The 20,577-nt window shown below is 37.6% G+C and overlaps 1 protein-coding gene across 4 annotated transcripts in view; it reads right to left on the bottom strand.

The window, feature by feature from the left end:
• The window catches only part of LOC145979793 (condensin-2 complex subunit D3-like), a 183,229-nt gene that overhangs the window by 142,369 nt on the left and 20,283 nt on the right, over positions 1-20,577 (bottom strand). For all 4 annotated transcript variants that reach the window (XM_083112785.1, XM_083112782.1, XM_083112783.1 and 1 more), the window contains exons 3-5: positions 12,682-12,842; positions 5,514-5,712; positions 1,837-2,076 (exon numbers count right to left, since the gene is read on the bottom strand). In XM_083112785.1, coding sequence (XP_082968911.1) covers positions 1,837-2,076; positions 5,514-5,712; positions 12,682-12,842 — 600 coding nt within the window. The remainder of the gene's footprint in view (positions 1-1,836; positions 2,077-5,513; positions 5,713-12,681; positions 12,843-20,577) is intronic.

Here is a 20,577-nt window from a genome sequence, read left to right as displayed (position 1 = left end):
TCCAATCGTCTCACTGACACAACACACATACACACTGCAATAACACAAACAAGTAACTGCAAGTAACCAAGAATAACACTCTTGCGCACAGTACGAAATTAACACGCTCTTGGTTTACATTGCTCGCCACTATATTCACAGCTCTGTCTTCATCTAGTCGTGAAGGAACAAAAAAACTCGAGCTCGGAGATTTCGGATTGCAAGGAAGCTCACGAAAACCATTCACTTTTAACGGTTTCGTCTGCAGCGTAATCTTGATACAGTGTTGCACATTCGAAACCTCCAAACGATTCCCATCACCACAAAAATCTTTCAAGGATATAAACTTAAGCAGAACGTTACTGGTCAAAATTATGATTAAAATGTTCTATTATCTGTGGCTCTTAACATCGTTTCTAACGCGTATTTTTTGTGTATATAAGGGCAGAACTTGGATGAATTACAGATGATAAATTATAACACAGGTTAGTGCTCGTTTTGCAATATTTATATAAATGTTTGCATATGTCCATAAAAATAAGCGGGCATTACAGGCCACAAATGTCGGCATCTCCATCAGCGCCGCCCGCCACGCTTCTCCTGATCTCTCGGCTGAAGATCGAAATGGACGCACGGTATTTACCAAAAATATGTGCCTCTAGGTATAAGCCTTAGGTTGAAAAGACCTAATTTTCACTTATCAAGTAGAAGAAGAAGAAAGTTTTTTAAATGTTTTTTTATGGAATTGGAACCACGTCGGCCCCCAAGTAGGCAATGTCGGGACATAGTTGTTCCAAATGGTGCCTGCATATTGCCTGATGTGTGTTCCATTCTTGTGACAAGAATTGCACACTTGTGGTCCATCTTCCAGAGAGAAAGAACAAAAATTTCTAATGTAATGACAGTTATTTTATTTTTGGTGGAAATTTCCCACCCCCTCCCCCCAATTATAGTGAGAACGAAATTAAACTTTACTAATTGTCATGGACATACATCAAGCCTCAAATGACACTCAAACCATGCATTTCCGAACATTTATCTGATACACACGGTCTTCCCAAAGTCACACACTACTCCTTGTGACAGCTGGCATCTAAGGGTTAAAAAAATCAGGATGTGTGTCGGGTAGGATTATGATTGAATTGCATTTGGGGAAGCAAATTCTGACCAAAAAAATAGATTGAATGTGGTGCACAATGAACAGCATCCCAGGAAACGCAACGTGAGATACTGATAATGCTGTCTTATGCTTCCAAAGTATCATTCACATTGACATATTGAACACTGTTGTGCCAACATAAATGCGAATTACTGGAATTTATTCTCATAATCTTACTTTTCATTTCATCCACGCAAATTTTCTTCGCCATCGATTTTGCCACACCATGTCTGACGAAGCCACCACACGGATGGCGAAATCGATTGCTAAAAAAAATTATGCGGAAAAAATGAAAAGTAAGCTTATCAGAGTAAATTACCTATCTCCGCCAAACAGATATCTTTAGATACAATGTAAATTACTGGTTGTTGTTAATTCAGAGCCTCAGTGCCACCGGGTGGTGAACATTTGAACTAATTTCTCTCAGTCAGCATTTGCTTCTCAAAGCCTCTCTACCAAGTTTCACTGCTATGCATTGCATCGAAGAGGCTCCAGAAAGATCTATGAGAATTCTAATACGCAGTGCCACATTTCAAACTTGTGAAAATTTGAACCTCTTTGTTACAGCAATCATACTACTGCTTACAAAAATACCCAAATTGTTGTTGAGCGAAATTATTGCAAGACTCCACTCAATTTGCATTTTGCCTGCTGAGCAATGAGTAAATTATACCTTAAAAAGAAGTGCTATCTCTTACCTCAATTATTTCTCCACACCAAGTGTCCTTGTCCTCATCTGATTCTTCTTCAGTACAAAAGTCCATCTCAGAAATGATTGTTACACAGTCTATAGCGATGCTCATCAGTTCAACTGGCAAAGAAAAATTCCGGAGAGAGTTCAGAAGCTCATTTTTAACTGTCAGTCGTATCTCTCTTGGGAACTCTTCTATGAAAGCAAACGTAACTTTCAAAATAAGGTGGGCGGTGTCAGGGTCAATCTGAAATTGGCAGTAAAGAAACAATTTTAAATTTTTACTTGTATGATTCAAAACAACAATGTTCATTCATATTTGGGAAATGAGACATGTGGTAGTAAATAAATACAGAGAACCTTAGTACTAACTTTTTCCGCGAAGCTTTCTTTCGTAGTTCTCTTAATTTAGTGGCCACTGCCACCATCGTTGTTGGAACTTGTTGCACTGTTGCTTGGTGTGCTTCTATTGTGCTTCTTTGCATGTCTCTAGGTGTGTTATTGTCATCTGCCTGCTTGCATCAGCGTCATCTGCTATTGCATGGTGTTAACTGCTGCAGTAGAAGAATCCATGTGTGGCATGCATTTCCACTATTGATGTTCAGCTCGTGCAGAAAGTGCATGATGGCATGCGTTTCCTTGATTTTAGTGTCTATCAGTGTGTGGGCAGTGTGTTTGACATGTACTTTTTGCATTCTATGGCTACCGTATTTGATGCAGCTTCATGGAAAAAGTGAGAACTACGGGCTCCTTCCATTTCAGATCACACACAGATTGTTTTTGTAAAAACAAAATTCCCTGACTTTTCCAGGTCAAGAATCAAAGTTTTTCCAGACCAAGTCACTAAGGTAATTCATGTATTTAAACAAGTGTGTAAGAAGATCACTCACTACCTTCTAACTAAACATCACATTTAGAAGCTCACTTAACCAAGTTTATAGATATAGAATATTCACTTCACATGTTAATAACGAGAAGGAAAACAAAACAGAAATTCACTGTTTGATAGGGGCATCATGGGCAGGCTTTTATGTAATACTTGCCACATATTAACTAATAATAAAGAATGAATTGTTTTTAATATAAAAATTAGGGATGGAACCCTATGGCCGATACCGATAAAGTACCGATATAAAATTTACCGATACCGAAAACTGATATTCTACCAATCCGATATAAAATTAGAAATGGTCCTTGAAGAATCTGAAATGTTAATTGATCTACTTAATAAATGTGTGTTTCGAGGTGACCGCAGTGCAAAAGAAGTTGAATATTTAGACATTTACTTTTTTAGAAAGAAGGGCATGGAGCTTATCCATAAAAATTACAACAAAATGGCAGAATAATCTGTAATTTTACCGATAAACCGATACACCAATATGTCTATATCGGCCGATACCGATAGAGTACCGATTAATTGATCCCATCCCTAATAAAAATTATAACAATTATAGCATAAAAAATACATAATTCTAGTAAAATTTAGTAATGAACAATCCTGTTAACCTGGGATTACTTCCAAATAAAGAGAAACTTCAAATAATTACATCCAAATGAAATTTGGCTAGGCAAGAATGACCCGTGTTTTCATAGCATGGCAAAAGAAAAATGTTCACATTCTGCAACTACTGCGTATTCTATTAGAAGTACGCAAATTATTTCGCCTTGCTGTGTATTTCAAATACATTAACTAAGGCAGAAGGAACTGCAGTGGTCCAGTAGTTAGGGCTTTAGGCTACCATGTGGTGGACCCAGTTCGATTCCCTGAGTGGTCATCTCGGGAAAAACTTTCCATCATTGTTCCTGCACAAGAGGATCTGGGTCTCACAGGTTTATATCGCTGGGTGAATAAATGAAGCGGGATCGTGGTGCTGATCATATCACTTCCACTATGTCTGAGATCGAGAATTTGTGAAGACCTCTCACCGGCCACATACAGTCATACACACAAATATATTAGCAATATAAAGGGTCTGTGCGATTCCAATGTATCCAAAAATGCTAATTCAATTCAATTAAAAGATATATAAGTAAATATTTAATTTAAGGCACGGATTTTACATTTTCCATTTCACACACTCAGACTCGAAATACATCTACAAACACAAGTCACAAATGTTACGGGATATACTAATCTACGAAAAATTGTTAATTGTATAAGAATTTCAAACTAAAATTTACCTATCAACTTCAAGATATCTTGCGATAATATTCCGTCTGTAAGATAGATTGTTCTACAAAGGAGACTAACAAAGTAAAGGAATTGAGAGAATTATGTTTTATTTTCCTCATAGCTTTCTTTTCTTTTTTTTCCTCGGTAAAAAAAAAAAACTGTGAAAAACCTGCCCAAGGGCATTAATAAATATTTATAAATTCAATGGGATTTGGATTAATAAAATTTGCAATTTTCACGTCTACGGAGAAAAATTCATGTAGAATTCACGCATAATTCTCATAGGCAATAATTCATGCATAATTCTTGGAATTCAAGGAATTCCCAGTGAGTAGCCACCCTGAGTGTGTTTATGTAAGGGGAAGAGTTCAGGGTGACAACGCAGACACATTTGTAACGAATTCAGCTATTGTCTTGATGTTATCTGTGCAGCATGTGGAGGGTACACAGAGCATATATAATTCGGTAAAACTCAAGGACTTAATACAAGGTGTACAACTTTGCTTCCGCCGTTTTTCCCCAAAAATATGACGCTGTAATGAAAAACATTGCTTACCCAGGCATTATTCAAAGTATTGTCCATCGCTGGCCACTACTTTCTCCCATCTTTCGGGCAGCGTACGAATGCCGCGTCTAAAAAATTGTTCATCTTTGGAGGCGATCCACGAATCGATCCACTTTTTGACTTCTTCATAAGATCGTAAGTGTTGGTCAGCCAGTTCATGAGCCATTTATCTAAACAGGTGATAATCAGAGGGAGCGATGTCTGGAGAATAAGGCGGGTGGGGTAGGACGTCCCATCTTAATGTTTCCAAGTACGTTTTCACCACTTTGGCAACGTGGGGTCATGCGTTGTCATGCTGAATCATACCCATGGCTTTCAGACGTTTTGAAATGGCTTGCTGCGTCACTCCCAATGATAGTGCCAATTCTTCTTGGATTTGATGCGAGTCTTCACTCAGCAATGTCTCCAATTCTGCATCTTCGAAAACTTTCTGTCTTCCACCACTATGCCGGTCTTCGACGTTAAAGTCACCGTTCTTGAAGCGTTGAAACCACTCACGACAGGTTCTCTCACTTATAGCATCCTCACCATACGTAGTGGAGAGCATTCGATGAGCCTCAGCAGCAGTTTTCTCCATATTGAAACAAAAAAGTAGAACCTCCCGCAAATGGCGAGAATTTGGCTCGTACACTGACATTTTCAATCGCGAACAACTTCACGATGCACACACCACTCGACTAATGTTTGAATGGGGTTATCTTGACAGAGGTTCAAGCTAACTGCGTGATGTCTGCGATCTGCTTCTTTCGACCGCTACTTCCTGTTGTTGCCACCTGTCGGAAAACGGCGGAAGCAAAGTTGTACACCTTATAGGTTGTAATTTGTTGGATAACTATAACACATATTCATTACTATTTTTTTTTTTAATTGGGTCATTCCTTTTTAAACACACTGTACATTTAACATTGAATGCTACTAAATTATAGAATAGCTTTTCAACACTTACCGTGCTTGAAGGATCAACAACAGCATGAAAATGTTCCAAAAGAAACAAAGTATGTAAATGTGAAGGATCTTTATCTTCTGGTACAGGTCTAGCTTTAACAGGAGGTCTAACGTGCTCCGAAAAAATTAACATAAAAATCCACGCTGCCAAATTATTCTCGGTGCCAACATGAGTTTTCAATACCCTAAATACTCCAAACCTGTGAAGAATAAAATTGGACATGAGAATTTTCAGCTGAACTTAAACTTAGTTCTATCACAAATATTATGAATTCTTAACATTTTTAGTCATGTTATTCAATATTTCCATTTTCAATATCAATATTACATTCCATTTTTTTTCTCAATATGTGTACAGATAAAAAAATATAGAACAATAACAACTCAGAAGTTTATATCCTAATTTTGCCGGAATTTGGGACAATTTTACATATTGTAACCCAAGAACTCAATGATGAGAGAGACAAAGTATAATACGAGAGCTGTTCAATAAAGAATGATCATAAATTTTGTATTCTCATGAGGTATTGTATACAAATTTAACTTTATGTTGCATTGTTAGCTTAACGTGTAATGAATATATGGTAAGAGTTTCAATTATTTCTTGCCAGTAGTACGTCAGTGGCAGCCGTGCAAGTTGACATGTTCAGTATCGTCTGCGCCTCATACCTGAACAACAGGATGTTCACGTGCAGGTTTGTTCACAGTTGAAGGCGATGTTATAGGAAGATGAGGTGTTTCTTTCGAAGGTTATCACTGCAAATGAAACTTGACTACATTATTACGATCCAGAGAGAAAACAGCAAAGCTCTGTGTGAAAATCTCAGTCATCACCAACACCGAAGAAAGCAAAAAAGTGGTGCCTTCTGCTGGGAAGGTTATCGTCATATCATTTTGTGTATCAGCATGTCGTACCAGCTCACACAACCGTAACTGGAGCATACTATAGGGATGTACTGAAAATTCTCCAAATCCATATCAATCGCAAAAGGTCACATTTTCAAGAATCAGGCTGGATGCTGCACCACGATAATGCTTGCCCGCACATTGCAGATGTTGTTACTGCACATCTCGCCACACAAAATGTGATACGTGTTCCTCGTCCCCCTTACAGTCCAGATCGAGCCCCTTCTTGACTTTTTTTAATTCCATAATGTGAAGAAATATCTTCGCGTAAAGTGTTTTCCATCATCAGAAGCAGTGCTGAAGGAAGCAGAGGTGATTTTGAAGGACCTATCAAAACATGGCTTCCAGCATGTCTTTGAAGAATGGAAAAAAAAGGTGGGAAAAGTGCATTGCATCGCATGGGGACTACTTTGAAAAGTATAACCGATGTACCGATTACCAGTTGCCATTACCATCGGTCTTACTATGCATTTCTCCCCAAGATTTAATTTTTCTGCTCTCTGAGAAACGGACAGCCTTCTCTGTAAACAAGCATTCTTTCCCATGAAGCCCCGCATATATCACCGCCCCTACTTCGAGAAAAAGAAGCCAGTGAGTCCCGCAATAAACTCTCATATCCATCCAGTCCACATTCGGCTCACGTCAACATAAATTCAAGCTCAGCCTGATGGCTGAAATTTAGAGATTGAGCTAATCACGGAACTTCAGGCATTTTAAAATTTAAAAACCCCCAAGGAGAGTCTCGCCCTCGTCCCAAACAAGGAACCTCTGTTCTCAAGGGAGTTCACAGATGGCCAGGCTCAGAATCGAGACAATTACTCTACACCTGGCAGTCTCGAAGAGACGTCATAACTTCCACGATCGCGCCCGCTAGTCTGGCTCAGTGACAGTGAAGTGACACATGTAAATAGTACGGAATCTTGAACTACAACCCTGTCCGAAAATATCTCTTCGTATCTCTTCGCCTCAGTGAAGTTTTGACAGCCACAGAAGGCATAACTTTAACGAAGTGTCAGAGTTGTGAGCAATAAAAATTAATTAGAATTCGTTCTCGAGATCAGCTCTCAAACAAGAGGTTATTGTGTTTTGTGCTACGCGATTATCACCCTTCAGTGTAAGCATTATCACCCTTCGGTGCAGACATGACCACGTGTGGGAGGAGTTAAAAGTTCAACGACCAATAAGAAAAAAGGAACAATTCTTCCGGAAACAGAAACTCGAAGGAAAAAGAAGAAGTAAGGACTTGAGAGACATAGTTCGAGATTCACAGTTTAGAACATTCACAGTTTAGAGACACAGTGCAAGATTCACGGTTCGACATTTGAGATTAAGACTCTCGTTTCAGCATCTTCGGATTAGCTTTGAAATTTCAACCTTAACTTTTTTTTAACTTGTTACTAAATGATGCACAAGTAAAGACTAGTGTTTACGTGAACGTCGACCATCAGCGGTCTGCGCTGCTAAATTGTTTTGACCCGGTGCATCATGGGTTGGCGATAGTGTTTTGTCTATAATGGTGCTTGTGTAGGCGAGCGACAAGGTGTTGTACGTATGTCAACAGCAGTGCATTAAATATTATGTCATAACATGTTTCAGTGTTCAGTGTCTTGATTTCCGATTTCTGATTCCTACTTGTAGTGATAATTTTGGCTCGTAAATGAAGACAAATGTATTGGGAACAAATGCGTCTCAATCCATTGGCCGAATTCTTGGACCGTTGACACGATGTACAATAACGTGTCTAATTATTTGGTACATTTATTTCTCTTACATGAATGAACATCCATGCCTACTAATTAATGTAAGACCGGATTCGAACCTTAAATGCCCCCCCCTTATTTTTATTATTAATATAAAAGGACCATCAAAATCTGGACGATGAGTGAGGGTATATTGTTATCACAAAATTATGATCATTCTTTATTGAACAGACCTCGTATAATAACAATAACTTTTGGCATAACAGCCCATGAGGGCCAGTGCCTATCTACCAATTGCTGGCCTCACTCCCAACAGAGAGGGGGGGGGGAGGATCATCCAACCAGTTACAGGGTGACATGTGGTCAGCATGGCAAACTGCCAGTCATTACTGTCGTTGAAAGAAATAGTTAATGGGGAAAAAATACAGGAAGAAGATATCAGATGATAGATATAAATTAAGTTGATCCCATGCTGATACAGTGCACAAGGCACAAGATTGGACAGACTATAGGATTCTGTTAAAAAAAACTGCCTACTGATGCAGAGAATGGTGAATGAATGAATATAAATACATGTATTAATAAAGAGTTACTTGCAAAATATATGCTGATTTGTCAATCAATTTGAGTGAGAAAATGCAACTAACTTTTTTTAAAATACTGTAATAGATACACCTGTTGTATCTATTATTCCAAAGTGATATTTTATTTATGGTTTGGATCTAGTGGTAATATTTTGATGATGTAAATGACATGCAATCATACGTATCTCTGGAGTGGAAAAGATTAGAACAATGAAACAAGAATGATACAAGTCGGCAAGCTTTGGAGTACAATTCATAGTATTAGAACAATTTATGTAAATATCTTTATTTTTTAAATGGCACAATCTGGGTTAAAACTATATGTGATTGTTTAAAAAAGTACTTTTCAGAGCATCATTATTGGTAATTCAGAGGACTAAGCACTTTCTTTTTCAATAATCACATCAGTGGCATATTCTGAAAATTTGAGCTGATTTACCGCAACAATTCTTATTGTATTTATTATACAGGGTGAGTCGAAAGTCAGGAAGTATAATGTGTGACTAATGTGGAGGGAACTTTACTGAAGTTTCCAATAGGTTGGTGAGGCTCTGTTGAGTGGCCCGCTAGATCCCCTGACCTCACACCAATGTAACACCAATGGATTACTAGGTACAGGGTCACCTGAAGGCAATGGTTTATTCCACCCAGATTTGCAACCTACATTATCTGCAAGGGTAGATAATGGAATGTGTCACGCAAATACTGCCTACCACAATCCTCAGTGACCTCAGAAACTAGGAGTGTCGTCTGAACATGTGCCTTGCTGAAGAGGGTCAACATATTGAGCATATCATATAGATAATATAAGTTGAAGTGAATAAGACTATGGTTCCTGACTTTTGACTCACCCTGTATATTAATTAAATATAATAGAAATGAAACACCAATGCAGGCATGGAAGAAAAACAAAAACAGCAATTTCTATATTTAAGATATAAGTTGGTTTACCGGCGGTAAACTAGATACCATGGGAGAATATGCCACTGATTTACATCTCCTAGTCATATTGTACCACAAAATGAAATTTGATAGTTGCTTTTCTGCTTCTGTGGATCTATCAGAGTTGTATACTTTCACCTACACCTGGGTCCTCCTATCACAGATTCATAGGGTGACCATAATATTTTGACCCCAAAATATCCCAATGAGGTCACTTTGCCCCTCCTAAAATCAGGCCTACTTATAAAATTATTGCATTTATTAACGTACTATTATTATTATTACTTATTAAAGTATGAATCACATAAATAATACACCATAGGCCTAAATAATAAATAAGATATGTTCTCCCATTGTCAAAAGGTATTAATTATTATAATGTCAGCATGACTTATAGTGTTTCTGGGACCCTTCTGATCAACCTTTTATGTTAGTCCTACGCTGAAGTTGAGGAATGCCAGAAGTATCTATATCAGAAGAGCCGATCTTCTTGAGAACAGTTTTATTCTATACCAACTGTTAATAAAACTTCCCGAAAAACTTACTCCATGTAGCTGACACACAACTCGAGATTTGTCTTTTAAGTTTTTGTCAAGATGCAGGAATTCAAATTCTTGTTACAGGTCCATATTGAAACTACACGTACGCTTCTTGGCCATGCTTATTCACTGATTTACAAATAACGGAACATGCCCAAAACAATACAACCTTTGACGCGAGCTAACTTAAAACAGTAAACAGCTGTCTGCTCGAACGTTCTTGATGACAATGGAACATTTTGGTTCTTATGAAGTACTTGAAATTGAGTCCAGCTGTTATGTCACAGTGTTGCCATGACACTAGTTTAAAAATTCCATCAACATCTTTTTTTTAGCATGAAATGTATCTTAAATTTAGACCTGGTTTTCAAGCTTACACCTAGGCTTTTATAAAACAGCACAAATAGTATTTTTTTTTAAATAATACTGATTGGACATGCCTCTGAAACAGGACTCTCCTGGGATGTACAGTCACCCTACAGATATGTTAACTTCTAAAAATCTGACATGACAGTACTTTTCAGACTTAACATGGAGTAGAGCTCCAACACTGACAACAAATGGGAAAATATGATCAAAATATTGGTTATTTTATGTAAATATAAAAAATACTAGGCCCAATATTCGGAAAACAATATTTTCTTTCAAATGTTAAGTTTAAAGTATCTAAGGATACTTATAATACACAACCATAACTTTTCAAAACATTTTACTGTTTAATAATTATACATATACAGTGGAACCTCGATTTTACTTTCCCAGATTTTACATTTTACCACATCATACATTCAATTTTGATGCTCCAAATGTAGCAAAATGTTAAAATTTTCCTTAATTGTACATTTCCCTGCATTTCAAGTTTCTTCAGCTTGGTCCCCTGAAAAACGTAAAATCAAGGTTCCACTGTGTGTAGGCTATATATAATTATTAAACAGTAAAATGTGGTTGTGTATTGTAAGTATCCTTAGATACTTTATATATGTATATATGTGGCATTCCATAGTCACAGGTGGGATGCGCAGACTACATTTTTGACATTAAAGTAACCATTCTACTGATAGTTAAGTAACATTTTTCTTACTGTTTCTGCACAATGAATTATGAAACTAAACACTGTTGATAAACATAACTACTATTAAAATGTTAGGCTCAGTCAATAAATAACGAGGCAGAAAATAAAATAAAAAGGTAAAGTGCTCCCCTGTGCTTAGCACCATGCCATAAAGGCGTATAGGGGGTGTGGGAGTAACGCCCCACACTTTCTTGATCCGGTCGTGAGTGGGGTTGATGTGATCAGCATCATGCCCCTGACCGCCTTAACGCCCCAGGTACCCATGTCATTTAACGCTGGGTGGGCACCGGGGCCGCTTCCAACGTTAGAAAAGTTCCCGGATTTGAACCGGCCAGGGATCGAACCCGGGACCTTGAGCATGGTAGACAGACGCGTTACCGACTGAGCCACCGCGGCAGAAAATATTACACCAAAACTAGGGTAGTTAGAAATGGGTCGACGGGCCCGAAATGGAGGTGCAGGTGTGACGAAACTGATTCGTGCACGTTTTCCCGCTAGATGGTGTTACGTGTCTGGCAAGGTAAGCACAAAGGCTGCTAACCGAGCGGTGGCCGTGTCCAGTCATTCCTAGGGGAGATTCCTCTCCACCAAAAAACGTTCAAGACTCTCCACACTAGTGCCGGCAAGGTAATGCTTTCTTCTTCGATTGCAAGGGACCGCTCCTCGTAGACTTCCTGGAGCATGGAGCTACGGTCAATGCCCAGATGTATTGTGAAACGTTAACAAAGCTCAGGAAGGCAATCAAATTGAAATCTCCCGTCACCTTTCTTGTGGTTGAAAGGGAATGTAACAGTTGAAGAAAAAATTAATTGTATTTTCCTTTGTTTTTGTTTTTTTGGTATCACAGGTGGGACAAATGCAAAACAAAAGTAAATCAAAACGTTAAAATAAACTAACAATATGTATAATATCTTCTACCTTCTAACTTAATTATGTATAATACTTGAGGTTTTATCCAAATGACAAGTCTACATTGTTGACTCACAAGATAGAATGAAGTTACAGCATTTAATTTCATTTCGAAAATTGAGGAGCACTTTGACAGAGAATGCCCCATATAAAATTTCCAGCAAAAAATGCAGGCTCAACCAGGAATCGAACCTGGGTCTCTGGCATACCGTGCCATTGCTCAAACCACTGAGCTACCGAGCTGGCCTGACCTCACCTGATTTCTCGCTGTCCCTGTTTTACCTGTGTGGAATCGTCTCTGCCAGTGCTACCGCAATGGGATCAGGCGAGGCCAGGTCAGCTCGGTAGCTCAGTGGTAGAGCAATGGCATGGAATGCCAGAGACCCAAGTTTGAGTCCTGGTCGAGCCTGCATTTTTCGCTGGAAATTTCTACGTAGTACATCTCCTGTGTGTGCCTAATCTTCAATCAGAATTTGTGTTTTGCCAAATAACAAAAATACAAATGCAAAATACTCACTGTAAGGCACCTGCTTTTGACCACATCAAGCACATCTTGGAGAAGAACTTGTGCAATTCCATTGCTACCATATGATGGCACAACTTCCATGGCAGTTTCGTCAGTGGTGTCCTTGATCTCTCATAAGGCACCAAATTATCAAGAATCACTCTTTGTGCACCCTATAAATAAAATACTTCTAATGTAGAAATTCAAAAAAACAAGATGTAGCTTCAGACCTGCATCTTATAAGCAGAGCTAGAAATTTAAAGCAAATGCCTATGTTTTAACTTTGAGAGTTTTACCTTTACCAAGCTGGATTGTGCTGCCACCTAATGACACCTTCAGCTATCCCACATCAGTTTGTGACCTATTTAATGACTTCCCCTCGTACATGCGAACAACACATACTTTAACACCAACAAAGGTAACAATGGTGACGCTAATCATGAAAATATTGGTATTGAAACATTACACAGCCCTAGAGTAATGACTAGATGCATGCATATTTCGTTTTTGACAAAAACAAAATGTGAACTAACACATTGTTATGTTAATTTTTCATGTTTCTGAAAGGTGTTAGGTGCATTTTTCTACCCTGTTTTGTCACAAAATGATGCGAAATGAACTGCAAAATAGAATCTTAAACACGAAATTAGAGCTTATTTACCAATGTGACACTTCGTGAAGACATAATTATCCTGTGAGTTATGCAATTCACGGAAAATTGATTAATTCTGGTGTAAATATTTGAGAAGCAAAAATGGACCCTTTTATACAGGAATACATTTAATATTCTGTTAACGACATAAATGTGCTATTAGAAGGGATATGTTTATTTTGTGTAGTAAATGAAGTTTTTAAATCAAATTTTTAAAACCAAAATGTCATTTTATATACAGCATTTTCACCGCTATAGCAGCAACATTTTATTTTATTTACCGCTTTTAAACCCAAAATTGACTCAGTTTTTGTACCGAAATTTTGGCTTTTTTATTAACCAAAAATATGTGCCTCTACTGATGACTTAACACATACATGTCACACATAAACTGGAAGCATGGTGGCGTAGGACATTTGCCTGCTGTGTGGAAGCTTTGGGATATTTCCCAGGTATGGGTATGAATTTTCCAGCTGTGTTCCTGCACGAAGCAGCTCTGGGGTTCACCCAACCTCGAATAAATGGGCACTTGAGGCAAAAAGATGACCAGAGTATGGTGCTGATCACATCACTGCCAAAAAATGGCTGGTATGTGTCTTGATGTAATGGTGCACTTCTGTTCACAGAAAGTGGCACACTTGTTTGAGTTGAAATCCAGCTTTGGGTCTGGCAGTACAGCCAAAATATGTGTTCTGAAACCAGCAGTGTTGCTTACTATCAAACATTTCAACCACATGCAGGGGATTTTGTGTCTCTCAGACTCAAAGAAAAGGGCTAACGGAAAGATTGCAGCGTAAATATTAATTAACTGGACTGTCCACGTTTACATTGAAAGTAGTATAAATGCGCAAGATTCATGAAAAATATAATTTAAATATAAATAGTTTAAAAATAATATAATATATGTGTCGTTGGTTAATAGGATTCCTTGTCACCTAGCAGAATCTGCTATGTTGATGGAAGCTAGAACACGATTATCATTTAGGGTTGGAAACACTCACCTTCCACAAAAGCACAACTTCTCAACGTTTTCCTTCATTTTCATGCACAAGCTTGACTTGTATTCTGTCAGCAATGTGCACAGCACACAAACACTATCTGATGAAGCGTATTGCTTTCAAATTAATGTAATTAGCGAGAAACGACATCAAAAGTTTCGAGCTGGACTAGAGATTGCCTCGAAAAAATATAGAAATCAATTAGTACCGAACAAGCTTTATAATTAACTCGGGTGTGCATATTCAATATTCATACATGAGTTTCGCAGGTTTCATTCACAATTCACACAGATTCTGCTATGTGATGAGGAATCTTATTAACCAACGGCACATATATTATATTATTTTTAAAATATTTATTTAAAAAAAAGAGTTATTATTCTGGAATCTACGGAGAAATTCATTCAGTCGGTAGTGATTTTACAAGTCCCAATTCTATTTTTTTTCTTCATTACGAAACCAACGTTGACGTGTAAAAAAGGAAAGCCCGACAATTTTCATCTTACAAAAATTCCATTTACTGTTAAAGTTAAATGAGAGGACAACCACTGACTTATTGTTAATAGCCTGGATGACTGATGTGTGTGTGTTTGTGGGGGAGGGGTACTTCCTCTCATGTGCCTCCCTGGCTGTGACACAAACTCTTCTTGCTTCGGATTTCTATTGTCTTTTCCATCTCATGTTCAGTGCCGACTTTGCGATTATGTTTGCCAAAGTGGATGGGGAAGGAGTTTATATATTCTTCAAGCCTTCTCCCTGGCTAGGATAACACTTTTTCCGAAAGAAGGTTTTTTTTTTGTTTTGTTTTTATTGCATCATTTTCAGGAATATCAACAGCACTATTTCCGCCTCGCTTATTCAAATTGCGTTTTATCTTTTCTCGTTATTTAGTGTTGCTTTCTTCCATTTTCGGCTACTCGCAACAATGAAGAGAAACTCAAAAACAACACCCATGCTCAGGCCAAATTCAAACCCGGGGGCCTTGCATTCTAACGCATTGTGATAACCGCTTCTTCACGAATGTCAAAAATGCATTTTTTTTAAATTTATTTTTCACGAATTTTTTGCATTTACATTACTTTCAATATAGACGTGGACAGTTCAGTTAATTAATATTTACGCTGCAATCTTTCCGTTAACCCTTTTCTTTGAGTCTGAGAGACACAAAATTCCCTGCATGTGTTTGAAATGTTTGATAGTAAGCAACACTGCCAGTTTCCGAACACTTACTTCGGCTGTCCTACCAGACCCGAAGCTGGTCTTCAACTCAAACGAGTGTGCCACTTTCTGTGAACAGGAGTGTACAATGAGAGGGGAGAAATTTAAATTTACCTTTACCTTACCAATATGTAGGTAATAAATCAGAGTAGATAAAAATCATGATTTTTATTTAAAAAATAATTTTTGATTAATTCTTTTATTTACATTGATTATTTTTATTTAAAAATAATTCTTAAAATTGCTTGTATGGTTTTTCTATAGAAAGACTTTCTTCTGGTAAACGGCCCTGTAAAATATATCAACAGTTTGATTAAAGCAAATAAAAAATTATGCATAAATATTTCCATTTTTATGTTTCTGATACTGTGCATATGAACCTACTATAGAAATGTTCATTGAGTGTGTTAATGAAACTATAATAATTTGAATAACATTTCTTCCCGTGAAAATAAAACATTCTATACTTCATAATTGTAACATAAAATATTTCTATAGTCTTTGTAACTGAAATTTGGTATTATTTTAGTGAGAGTTTGCAAAATATCAGCTGCCCTGTTTATTTACAGCTTAATGATAATAACTATTTACGGTTTAACATGATTAGTAGTAGTGTAAAAGTATATAGGATAAGGACAACAAATGAAGAGCCCATTTGATTAACAGACCCGATTTGGCTACACTTAAAACTATGTCAAGATGCCCATATGGGTCAATTGCCCTAAGTGTACTATGCTGTCAATCCCAAGAATCCTGAATCCTAGTGTACAAATGAAGAACCCTCAATAGATTAATTTGGCTACACTTAAAATTATCTCAAGTTGTCCATATGATCTTATTGCTTACAGTGTGCTACTCTGTCAAAATCCCAAGAATCCCGAATTCTAGTGTACAAATGAAGAAGCCTCAACAGACTGATTTGGCCATGTGTGCAAAAGCTGAATCTGTGAGATTGTTGTCCATAAGCTTGTCAAAAATATGCCCCTCTTGATATTGCTATGGCTACACTTAAAACTAAGCCAAAAATACTCATAAGAGCTTTTGCTTACACAGTAGTATAATGTAATATATGCTTAAATACTTGTTGCTGTTATATTAATATGTTACCTGGAATATGCTCAATATTTTAATTGGACCCAAGGCCCAACTTGCATATCTAGTACAAAGACAATGTAATATGCAGAGGTTTTCTAGAATTGCTCTGTGACTCTCTCATTTCTTACATCATAAACATATGATTTTTCACCTATAAGAATAACACTACATATGGTGTCATCAGGGAGTGTATCATGGAATTCACAGATAATTTTAATGTTTGTCCTGTCATTAACCACAACTTGTTTCCTTTTTGAGGTGTTGATGACAAACATGGGTCTCTGTGCTTTGAATTCATCTGGAGTGTAATACATGTCAGTATTGCCAGTAGTGAGTCCTCCTCCGTAGCCGAGCGGGTTAAGGCGTTCACTCGTCTTGAGATCGTTCGCTGCGGGACGGCGTAGGTTCGAATCCGGCTCTGGTCGGAATTTATTCGGCCTACGTATAGGGCCGGTGGCAACCCACCATCGTGAGGAAATTGGGGAGCTCCGAATGAGTGAGCGGTAACCCGGTCGAGAAGACGTACAACGGCTGGGGGTTCGTCGGGCTGACCACCCGTCACCCCAATACTGGTCTAAGATCTCCACGCTATAACAGGTGACGGAGGAACAGTGTGGGAGGGAGACCAGCAGTCGGTAGGTAAGCCAAGGCTCTCAAGGGCTGTCGCGCTGTGGGTTATTGCCAGTAGTGACCTTTTTGTATGCTGTAAATGCTTCATATAATTTGAGGAAATCATCCTTGGACATGTTTAAATTATAATTTTCTCTAGGAAACACCTCATTTCTGCCATTTTTAAGACATATGTTTTTGATGTTGCAGTTATCAAATTTACTTGAATTTTTTTCTTGGTTATTGTGTCTTCCAGTCTGAAACAGTACCACCACAAAATCTGGCATGTCATATTGTATACTGGAGAATGAATTTGTAGCATCAAACTCATAATAGCTACTAGTGGCAGGCATCTGCACACATTGATATGTATAAAATTGTAAAGGCACTTGTGGATTTTTTAGTATATGTGCTTTGTATTTAAGAGCATAACTGGCTTCATATTCAACAACCGGGATTCTTAGCTCCATAGTCTGAATAAGGCACTTGCCTTCATCAGGTAGGGTATTAGGCAGAGCTTCCCCAGTAGAGTTTAATGAACTGTAAATCATCAAAGCATTATTTTCATTGGCAGCTCTTCTAAATGTGATTCTTAAACCACCCTTCCACATAATATCTTTGTAATCTGAGAAGAATCCTGGCAACAGGCGCAATCGGGAACAGCACAGTGTGGCTCTTAGATATTATTTTATCACCAGCCTCAAATCCACCTATTTTGTAGTAAGAAGCCTCGGTTTTGGATAATTTTAGTGTGGCCAAAGCTGTAGAAGTAATACCAGGGTAATCTACTCTGTTTATAACAACACCATGTTTTCTGATCTCAATTTCAGAGAACAGATGTGGCACAAAATTGTCTACCAATCTTATATTTGAGTTAGCAGGATAATCTGTACCATCGAGCTTTACATCATCAAATTTGATGTATAGATCTGCTCTGTGAGGGTGTATAAAGCCATCTCCTACATCAAGATCAACCTCAATCTCTGTGTTGGCTTGATTTAAATTTGCAAACGTCCTCCGGTTTGGGGGGAATGATTGTAGCTCATAACTCTCAATATTTTCCATTTTTTTTGTATGTATTTTTATTTAAATATTAATTTCTATGATAGCAGTTGTTGTGGCTCCAGCAAAATCAACTAATTCTTCTTTTTCATTAGTGACCATCAACTCAATGTAATCTATTCTATTATGGCACACAGGAAAATATAATGTTGGTGATGGAGTGTAGATGATCGGTTCCATAAATTCAGAGTTAGGTTTGAATGTTTCAATGATGCCAGTTTGTTTGTGAGTGCCTATGCCATCTGATTTGGTGATCATACCCTCGGCCACATTACAGTGAATATTCAGAGTCTCTATGGCTAAGAATTGAGGTATATTAATAGCAGTGTGTTTGATGGCTGGTTCAAGTTTTGTGTTGTTCTCAAAGCCTAACAGCTCTCCTATAGTACCCAGATCCACTGTTTCTGTAGCAGACACAATCTCTACTCTGTGAGTGACAGAATTTTGAGTTAACACTATACCTCTGGGTAACTGAGCATTTAGAGTAGATAGATTATATTGCCCTGGAGTGATAACAATTTTTTGATCACCAACTGCAATCTTGTTGTTGTGGTGTGTAATATTGGGGATCAAGTACATGCCATAAAATGCTCTGAGAGCTATTGTTTTGGGATATACTATATCATAATGTAATCTAAGTTTCAATATTGAATTTTGGCTGGTGAGATGGAATACTCCCATGATGCTTCATATACCACAGGGCCTTTTGAAAATCTTCAATTGATGGTTTATTTATTTGAGGCAAATATCTAAGAACAGATAAACACAGATGTCCACAATTAACATCTTTGAAATTTTGAACACGGGCATTATTGTAATAAAGATTAGTTGATTTTAGATATTTTACTAAATTTTCAGGTGGAATACCTCCAAATGAATCAAACACAAATGCCTCATCTTTTAAATATTTAAGATAACAGATCCAGTGAGTGCCCTGATTTTTGTACTTAACCAAATTAACTATGCCACACTCTTTGTTGAGTGGTTGTTCTGGTAAAGAATCGGACATGTACACACCTCTAAAATTTTTGATGCCCAGTGGCTTGATTAAAGCTTCAATATCTTGGTTTGTAAGCGGCTCTTGTCTTTTTTAAACTTATTCATGGCTTTCTTAAGACCTTTGCCTTGTTTTTCCATGGCCAGATTATGGTGCTTCAATTCATCTAATTCTGCCATATTCTTCTTGGCATCTATTACTGTTTTTGCTATAGCAGCTGATCCCCCAGCCAAGCTCCCCACAGCCCCCAAAGCTGCTAAAATAGCTGGGATACTAAATATAAATCCACCTATATGTGATTTTTTTCTAGATTGCTGTAATTTTTTTAATTGAGGGGTACTAAGTAATAATTTCATACCATGGCCCTTGGCAAGACAAGAATTTTTTTCTTGCGCTGCTTTTTGGTTAAAAGACTATCAATAGTTTTAAGAGATTTAAGACCTGCATAACGTATCTGATACATAACACCCTTGGCCTTCATTTTTGGTTTATTATATACATATTCTGGGATTAACTAGTTCAATTAAATTATAGCTAATTTACTTAATTTATTACAACCCCCACCTCAGTTCTTGTTTGGTGTTCATAGCTATGGTGGTCCCCAATGCTGCTATTCTCTCACCCAAAGAAGCATCTTTGCTTACAAATCTACCAAATGCAGCCTCTTCTAATTTCTTGTCTGCAACATGTCGCCTATCAAGATCAGAATGTGTGTTGTATGCTATGTCATGGTCTCTACAAGCAGCATCTAGAGGATTAACACCAGGGTCACCTCTGTTTAGCCTATGATCTAGTTTTGTGCCTGGACCACAATACTGATAGCCTGGTATGTGTAGTTCAAATGGCAGCTTGTTTATGATGTCATTAACCAGCCCCCGACCCTCAGATATATTCCAAAATTTAGGTGGTAGAGTATTAATAATTTTTATAAGATATCCAATCCCCTTAGTGTCATTCACTATAAAATTAGACAATTTGGTGCTTATCATGTCCATAATTCCAACCTTTTCATTGTAAAAATTGTGGTTGCCAGCATTTTCCTCCCCAGCTATCACCAGCAACCTATCTACAAGTTTCCTGACATCATCAACCCACACAAATTCTTTAGGCAGGGTGTTGTATTATTTGATTCCACTACCTGTCTTGATCTGTGACCATATGGGCTTGATTAAGTTGTTGTATTTTGCTCCACTGCTAGACTTGACTCTTTTTTGTGTGGGATCATTGTTCTGGTATAGAGCATCTGATTTTATTAATATTTCTTTGTAATGCTCATA

The sequence above is a fragment of the Lepisma saccharinum genome, chromosome 26 (assembly GCF_977018435.1).
Source record: "Lepisma saccharinum chromosome 26, izLepSacc3.1, whole genome shotgun sequence".
NCBI lineage: Eukaryota > Metazoa > Arthropoda > Insecta > Zygentoma > Lepismatidae > Lepisma > Lepisma saccharinum.
Note: the sequence above shows the minus strand (reverse complement) of the source record. Positions and strands in the feature narration are given on the sequence as shown.